This window comes from Euphorbia lathyris, chromosome 7 (assembly GCF_963576675.1).
Source record: "Euphorbia lathyris chromosome 7, ddEupLath1.1, whole genome shotgun sequence".
Taxonomy (NCBI): Eukaryota; Viridiplantae; Streptophyta; class Magnoliopsida; order Malpighiales; family Euphorbiaceae; genus Euphorbia; species Euphorbia lathyris.
In genome coordinates, this window is record NC_088916.1 from 48668780 (window position 1) to 48677857 (window position 9078).

At 32.3% G+C, this 9078-nt stretch overlaps 1 protein-coding gene across 1 annotated transcript; it reads right to left on the minus strand.

Annotated features, from left to right (window-relative positions):
• Positions 1–951: 951 nt before the first annotated feature.
• LOC136201144 (protein ssh4-like) lies at positions 952–3476 on the minus strand. The gene is made up of 2 exons (XM_065991728.1): positions 2442–3476; positions 952–1563 (listed from the first exon to the last, which is right to left on the minus strand). Exons 1-2 carry the CDS (start codon positions 3352–3354, stop codon positions 1073–1075), a joined length of 1404 nt encoding a protein of 467 aa, XP_065847800.1. The 5' UTR covers positions 3355–3476; the 3' UTR covers positions 952–1072.
• Between the last annotated feature and the right edge of the window lie 5602 nt (positions 3477–9078).

A 9078-nucleotide genomic window follows, 5' to 3' on the forward strand; every position in this document is an offset into this window, starting at 1 on the left:
GTTTTTGAGGTTATCATCATTTTCGCTTGATCAACATTAAAATAAACTTTTGTGTTAGTAATACAGTGGTGGATCTAGAATTTTTTTTAAAGCAGTCGATACTTTACTAACTATTAATTAGGTCTTTCCCATAATTAAAATAAAAATTCATTTGGTTATTTTAAATTTTAAATTTGGTTGAAATCAATATTTTCTGATGTTTTAAATTTTGGTTATTAGTTTATTTTTGATACAGAGAAAATTCGTTTAAACTGAACCAAAATTAATATATCAGAATATTAAATTTAATTTGATATGCAAAGATATAGATTGAAGAGCTGATTACGTTAGAAGATTAATAATTTAATTAATTTTTAAAATATAAAGACATAATTGGACTGTTAAACAAAAATTAACAATAGGAAAATTATTTATTTATAAATTTTGGAAGGCAAGGAGGGCAGCTGTCCCTCCCTTGCATCCGCCACTGAGTTAAGGATAAAGTTCAGTAGATTTTTATTTCCGGTTTTATAGTTTAGAAGTCTAAAGAGCAACATTTTTGGTCCAATAGGTTAACCTGTCCATCTCAAAAACAAATGGAATGATGTGTCAATAAATATATATTTTGTTTTCCATAAAAAAAGAACAGAAGGTGGAGATGCGTCGTTGAGCAGGAATATTTCTGTTAGAGGATGTAGTTTTAAATGCTTTTTATTTATTGTAATGGTAGGTATACTCTTCTACTACGCAACCATCTATCCATCCCAATTTAGAATCAGTCTGTCTCTTGGATTAATTCAAAATAACTCCAAATGTTTCAGTCAATTCCCATTTATGTCATTTATTTCCCTTCTTCCAAATTATCTGAAAATTAGAAAAAAGCCAAAAACAACTTCAATTTGAAAACTACCTTCACCTGTACAGAATTTGCATAATCTTCTCAACAGTATCAATAAAGAATCGTGCTCATAATTAAAAAAACAAAAAGAAAATGACTGTTGCTATCTATTTACTAGAACATTTCTACACAACAAGAATTTCTCAAGCATAGGGAAAAAGAAAAAATGTTAGTGATTTAGTATTTTGTTATTATCTACAAGACAGTGTTTGGTGATCTAGTTGCATTTTCTTCCAATATGATTTCAAACAAATCAGCTTCAGATTCTTCATCAAAATCAACAGTTTGATTATTGTTGTTGTGGCTACTACTTTTAGTTGCATTTCTGCTATGCCACTGGGCATCAATTCTTCCCATTGAAAACAGTTCTTTACTATCTTCATACCCCAATGCTGATGAATTCACAAGAGGCCCTATGAAGCATGGATTTGGGGTTCTTTGACCATTTGCTGGAACATAACTGAAACTACTTTGTCCAAAATTCACTAAAACAACTATCTCATTATTAGCTGCAATTGTTGGGTATAGTGGACTCCCAAATTCCTCTGTTTTGCAATGAATAACTTGTACTACTTCTCCATCTACTGTGAAAAACACTTTCTTTTCCCTTGGATCATATCCACATCCAATCACTTTGTTCTTTCTTGCCCACTCTCCTTTCTCTGATTCAAACACTAGTTTAATCCCTGCAAATAACACAAAATTATAAACAAACAATTATCATCTAGTTCACTGAATCCATCCATTATCTTAATTTTGTTGGTCAACTGCTTCATACCTACTCCTAAAACATTGAAGCATGTCAAGTTTAAAGAATTATTTTGTCTCCATTTCATAATTGATGACTTAGCTATTTAGTGGACCACTTTCTCTTTAGTTTTCATTACCATTTCATCATCTATTAGGTTGGAGATTAATTCACTAATGTCATTGTCTACTTCTTTTAATTAGGGCCACTGCACATGCATGATCAATATCTTGCATTCCAGAGAAATTTCAGTATACATGCCGCAACACATTATCCGTGCGCTAAGCCAATAATTTGATGAAGTGGTGCACCAAATCATTCTATAGCTTACATTTCTCTTACAACTAATATAATTCGAAACCATTGTACTACCAAACTACATTAGACTAATAAAAAAACAAATTAAGGTTACTCGAATCACTTAAGTGACTAGATTTCGGATTCGATTTCTATGAACTTGTAAAATTTTTAATTGAAAGGATAATCATAATGCGGGAGCTGTGGCAGCCCTGACCGCCAAAACCACCCTGGTTCGGCCCTGCCTCAACCATGTAATTTCATCTATTCGGGTGCAATTTTCACCCGAGCTGATGAAGGTTGAGGTATCTATCCAAACCTTTTTTTTCTCGGTGCAAAAAGTATAAGCACCCTATGTCAAAACAACACCGTTTAGACCGGGTTGGGAAAAGAAAAAAAATAAGCCAAGCTCATAAAGAATGGACTTATTTATTACTCCAGCAGTCTAAGACTGGACTAATATGATTAATCCGGATTTTCTAAAATAAATTAGATTAATTAGAAGAGCAGAAAATTTACCATCAAGGTAGACAGAACCATTGGAGTTGAATCCTATGGATCCAGGATAGGTTCCAGGAAGTTTCAGAGGAAGAGAGCCCCCTGTAGTTAGGCCTAAAGATAGTGCAACAGCTTCATCTTTTCCATCATCTTTAACAGCAAGCTTCAATTCTTCAATGTTATTGAATCTATGGCTGTTACTAATATGAATTAAAGATTCTGAATGAAAATTCTGGTTAGACTTTTCTTGAATAAGTTTAGTCTTTTCCCCTTCCTTAATTTTGGAGATTTGGTCATGATCATCCCCTTGGCTATACAAAATCGTGATCTCAAAATAGGCCTCTTGAGGAAAAGCTGAGTTCCCCAATGGTGGCCCTGGTAAAGGCAAAGCAGTTCTTATGACAGAAGCAGCAGAGAAAGATGGATAATTACTTACATTAATTCTCTTAAATCCAGAATTTAGCCTAATCTTTTGCATAAAATCAGCTGATCCTTGAGAAACTTCCCAGCTAATCTCTGTCTCTGCTTCTCTTCCGTAATCACCAACTGCGCATAAGCCTAATAGGGATGCTCGCGTTGACGGCGAAGGCATAAAACCTGTAAACCCAAATCTAGACCATCCATTTTCAACAGCGTCAGTAATAAGCGTTGGATGATCAGCCCAGTTGAATACAGGTCTGGCCGAAATCCCTCGCCGGAAAACATAATAGTTGGCTCTTCTTTTGCCTTCTAAATCAAAGTGATTCCCTTGATGAAGCTTTGCAATCCCGTCCTGGAAGCGGAAGGTCTCCGTTGTACCGTTTCTGGCTGCTTGAACAGCAACATCAGTAGTAGTTTGTTTGCAACAAAAACGACGGCGGATTAAGATGATCAAAATGATTGCTATAATTATAAAAGACAAGGCCACCAACAGGAAGTGTTCCCATTCAAGCATTCTTCTTTAGAGAAAATGAAATATTTTGTTTGTAAAACGAAGATTAAGAAAGGAGAAAAGAAGATTGATTATATAATAATATATATAAGGAAAGAAAGGAGGAAGAGAAAGCAGGCGTGCGTGGACCAGTTACTGGTTCAACAAAGGCAGGAGGCGGTGAATTTACATAGTCAAAAAGGAAACAATGAGGATTTTTTTAAGAAAGTGAATGCAGTTTTATTAAAATACTATGACAGAATTTTTGCTCACAACAAACACCTAGCTCAAAATTTGAATTAAACATAATTAAAACACCTAACACATTTTTAATTAAATTAGAGGTTAATAATTATACAAAAAAACTAGTTTTTGGCCCGTGCGATGCACGGATTCATCTTAATATATAAATATTAATAAAAATACAATCTAATAATTACAATTAATGACATAAATGTGTTATATAAATTAAATATTATTATTTGATTTTCACATTTACTTTAAATAATATTTTTATAGATAAATATAATAATAAAATAAAAACTAATATATTATATATTATATTATATTTTTTATCAGTAAAAAAGGAGGAAGTGACATCTCAGTTCCATCGTTACTGTTTTATATTATATATAGATATGTAGAGAATTAGAGAGATTTTAGGGATTAATTTAAATTCTGTAGTACTCTTAGATATATAGGATAAAATAATCTTTTTATAGATAAATATACATAATAAAATTAAAATTAATATAATAAATTTTTTATCACTAAAAAAGGAGGAAGTGACACCTCAGTTCCATCGTTACTGTTTTATATTATATATAGATATATAGATGTGTAGAGAATTAGAGAGATTTTAGGGATTAATTTAAATTCTGTAGAACTCTTAAATATAGTACGGATACAATAATCTTTTTATAGATAAATATATATAATAAAATTTAAATTAATATATTAAATTTTTTATCATTAAAAAAGGAGGAAGTGACACCTCAGTTCCATCGTTACTGTTTTATATTATATATAGATATATAGATGTGTAGAGAATTAGAGAGATTTTAGGGATTAATTTAAATTCTGTAGAACTCTTAGATATAGTACGGATACAATAATCTTTTTATAGATAAATATATATAATAAAATTAAAATTAATATATTAAATTTTTTATCACTAAAAAAGGAGGAAGTGACACCTCAGTTCCATCGTTACTGTTTTATACTATATATAGATGTGTAGAGAATTAGAGAGATTTTAGGGATTAATTTAAATTCTGTAGAACTCTTAGATATAGTACGGATAAAATAATCTTTTTATAGATAAATATATATAATAAAATTAAAATTAATATATTAAATTTTTTATCACTAAAAAAGGAGGAAGTGACACCTCAGTTCCATCGTTACTGTTTTATATTATATATAGATTATATATAGATGTGTAGAGAATTAGAGAGATTTTAGGGATTAATTTAAATTCTCTAGAACTCTTAGATATAGTACGGATAAAATAATATTTTTATAGATAAATATATATTTTTTTGATTAAAGATTGGTTAGCAAGTATAGATAAATATATATAATAAAATTAAAATTAATATATTAAATTTTTTATCACTAAAAAAGGAGGAAGTGACACCTCAGTTCCATCGTTACTGTTTTATATTATATATAGATGTTTAATATAATAAAAATAAATAAATAATAATATGTATTTATAGTAGTCATGACCAAATTACTGTTAGATTTAAATTTGAATTTATTAATTAATCTAACTCTTCCGATATTTTAAATTTCCGTCCTAAAATTTTAATTAGGATCCACTTTAATTAAGATGTCCCATATTTTTTAGTTAGTTTCATTGAGTTTGAAATTGTAATCTCTAATTGTTTTTTAAGTTATTTATTAGTTTAAGTTCTTTAATAGAATTTGAATTTTAATATTCCATTTAATATTTAAATATTTATAAACTTAAATTGAATAATTGTAGATAAAGAAAATATCCAAAAAAAAAGTTATTAATGAGTAAGGGTTGAAATATAAAATTAATTGATATATAAATAACCGATTTTAATAGACTGCTTAATCCTGAGTCTTTGGTCAGTAAATTTTTTAAAGCAAAATATTATCCTAATGGGGATTTTCTAAAAGCTAGGTTGGGTCACTCACCAAGCTATATATGGCGAAGTATTTGGGGTTCTCAGTTATTGTTGCAAAAAGGGGGGCGGTGGAAAATTGGAGATGGTACGTCTATCAATGTATGGAAAGATCCATGGTTAAGAGATTCGCCTTCTATGACAATCTCTACCGCAATGGTTGAAGGGTTGGAAACTTTAAAAGTAAGCGATCTCTTTATCCCTAGAACAATTGAATGGGATGTTGAACTATTACAAGAAATACTTTCGGAACAAGATGTAATGGCCATCATCCGGTCAACTCCGCGTGTGTCTGGAAGAAAAGACCAGTTTATATGGAATGCTTCCCGTAATGGATGTTATTCAGTTCGTAGTGCATACCGCCTTGGAATGGAGGAAATACCAAGTAGTACACATCTTAGAGTTGAGGGGGAGTGGCAAAAGATATGGAGAGCTAATGTGCCATTTAAGATCAGACATTTTTGTTGGAGGCTTGTTCGTGACTGTATCCCAACTCGTCACCGGCTTAGGAATCGGGGGATTAATATGGAGGATGATTGTGTTATGTGTACTCGGGACTTGGAGGATAATTGGCATTTATTTGTGTTATGTCCAAAAGTCATGGAAGTTTGGAGGGAGGCGGGCCTTGCTAATTTAATTGAACAATCAAGCCTTGATGCGGATAACTTTGCTGGCTTCTTTTTCTATTTTTGCAGATTAGCTGGTGCAAGGAATTCTGAGATTTTTATGATGTTGTTGTGGTCATGGTGGGAGGCGAGGAATGACTACTTTTGGAATCAAAAATCTACAACCGCTGTTGGTGTCGTTTTGAGAAGCAGGCGTTATCTAGCGGACTGGAAAACGGCTAGGGAGCGGAGTATAATTCCTTCCGCGATACCTAGGGAGGACGAATGTTAGAAACTATGGCACCGACCACCGACTGATGTTGTTTCCTGTTGCACAGATGCAAGCATATTTACTATTCTTGGAAAAACAGGAGGTAGTGCTGTACTTAGAGATTCTCATGGTGCCTTTATCTCGGCCCGGACAAATCTGGTGGAAGGAATTATGGAAGTTAGGGAAGCGGAAGCTTGGGCGGTCTTACACGCACTCGAATGGACCATGGAGGCAGGTTACAATAAAATTCTATTTGAATCTGATTCCTTAACCACACTGTTAAAGCTATTACTTCAGGAAGTTTGGATCATTCTGAGTTTGGTGACATTATTGGGCAATGTCGCACACTTTTATCATCTCAAAACGGTTACACTATCCGTTTTATTAGAAGACAATCAAACGGTTTAGCTCATGCTTTTGCTAGAGCGACCTTTCAATTTGCTAGTCAGTGTTACTTTGATATTATCCCTAGTGGGTTTCCTATTTCTATGTTAAACTTTTGCCGACTTTCGGCTCATTAATGATATTTTACTTCAAAAAAAAAAATAGACTGCTTAATAAAATAATAATTTTTATCAGTATAATCATAATAATAATAAATCATGACCTCTAAACTATAGTCACAATCAATTAAGTCCATATTCTCTTCAAATTAGCAAATGAGTCCCTAAGTTTTACAAAACCCAACAATTAGACAACCCATTTATTTACCATGTTCCAATTCTGAGCTCTAAAAAATAGTGTATTAGAGCAGCTATAATCTTCATCAATATGATGGAGGATTATTCATTTCCAAATCGTAATCAAAACATTGGGTTATTTACTAATTTTATTGATTTTCACACAGCTATTTTGTCAGAACCGATGAAGGTATAGTAGTAGTAATTAGAGAAAACGGTTCAAGACAAGGAAACATATTTCTATTGGGTGATAAGAGATCATTCGAATGGTTTAAAGGAATAATGAACCATAAGTAGCAATTGTACGTGAAGAAAATAAGTGCATCTAAATTTCGTGTAAGGCACAAAGATAACAAATTACTTCACTTATGTAGACATTTGTTTCAACTGTTTTGGTTGTTTCAGCTCGTTAACTCCATTGCGAAATTAAAAATCGTTTGTTAAGTCTATTTAAGTTGAAAACCTTTTTTTAATTTCAATCCAATTTGCAAAATGAATGCAAGAGTTTTTTTTTTTTTACTATGGGGGCACCAAGCTACCAACACTAACCAAATAGCTCAACCAATTAGCTTCAAACTTCTTTCATAACACTTTTTAATTTTCTCATAAAGAGAACTTTGAGTTATAGCTATAGGATGTCTTCTATGCTTACTTTGTTTTTTCTACCATTGATATATGAGATGGAGAGTTTTTTTAATAATGCCAAGTTTTATTAACTTAAATCAGATGAAAGAATATTGTTAAGAAATAGTGGTGGATATGCCCACTAACCCCGAACAGACACAAAATTGACCGCTTTTTATTAGAGTATGGCAACCGAATTCGATGAACGCTTAATAAAAGAGATAGACACAGCTCTAAATCTCGTAATAAATGAGTACAATCAGAAATAATGTCATCTAAATACGAAAGAACTTCTAAACTCATTTGAATTGTCTTTGACTATAACGAGACAATCCGATTGAATTTACATTTTTTTACTGAAGCCATGCATTTTAATCCAATTTAAAGATTTTTTGATAGTCATAGTCTTGACTAGCTAATGATTGAGATTTCCTTAAAAAACTCTCATGAAATATGGAGTTTAATTGTCGAGTTTTGCAAAATGAATAAATTTCTTATTATGATTTGAGAAGAATAAAGAGCTCATTACTTTTTTCGTTGTAGCCAAACAAGCTTTATTCCTAATAATGATAATAAAACTGAAAAATCAAACCATTTTCCATGGTAGAATTGAATTTGGGACTTCATAGTTGGGTTGGAAAATGTGTTTTGGAAGTAGATTATTGGTAATTATTAAGTGTGCATAAAAGTTAACAAACATTTATTGTTAACTGTCAATCGACAAATAACTACCAGCACGTCCTTCCCTAAAAAAAGTTATACTTTTCTTTCCTGACAGTCTTCCGTCTTGCCGGTAACGCCTCCTTTGGCGTTTGTCTACGTCCTTAATCAAAACAAGCATTGGAACTCATTTATGTCTTTCTTCTAGAACTACTCCCTCAATAGTAACCCTTTCTCTATCTACAACATTAATGACTCAACTAATCTTACCTCCTTTTAAGGAATAAAATATAAAGATTTCTATAAAAAAAAACAAATAAATTACTATTTACCACCTCTTTTTACTACTTATCGTTCCTAAAGGGTGTTACTGTATACCGCCCCATTTTTACACCTCTGCCCCCCTACATACTCATTATGCCCCTTCCATTATTTCTCAAAAAAATTTGAAATCACCCTCCCCTCTCTCTCCCGAACAAAGCACATAAGCAAAAACTATGGATCCGAGAACGTCGGAACACGAAAACTCCGAAGACGAGGTAACAATCTAATGTATTTTTAAAATTTTTTAATTTTGTTGAGTTATTTTTTTTTTAATTTTCGTCAGGGGCGGGTCACGGACCCGCTCCGCGTTAGACGAGGGCGGGTCCAGGACCCTCCCCGCTTTAGACGAGGGCGGGTCCAAGACCCGCCCTGTTTTAAGTAGAGACGGGTCCAGCGACCCGTCTATATTAAACCAGGGCGGGTCCGTG

Coding starts and splice junctions, on each gene's coding strand:
- LOC136201144 (XM_065991728.1), bottom strand. CDS start 3,354: ATGCTTGAATGGGAACACTTCCTGTTGGTGGCCTTGTCTTTTATAATT. Junction 1,564..2,441: donor TGGTTCTGTCTACCTTGATG/GTAAATTTTCTG, acceptor TGTTATTTGCAG/GGATTAAACTAGTGTTTGAA.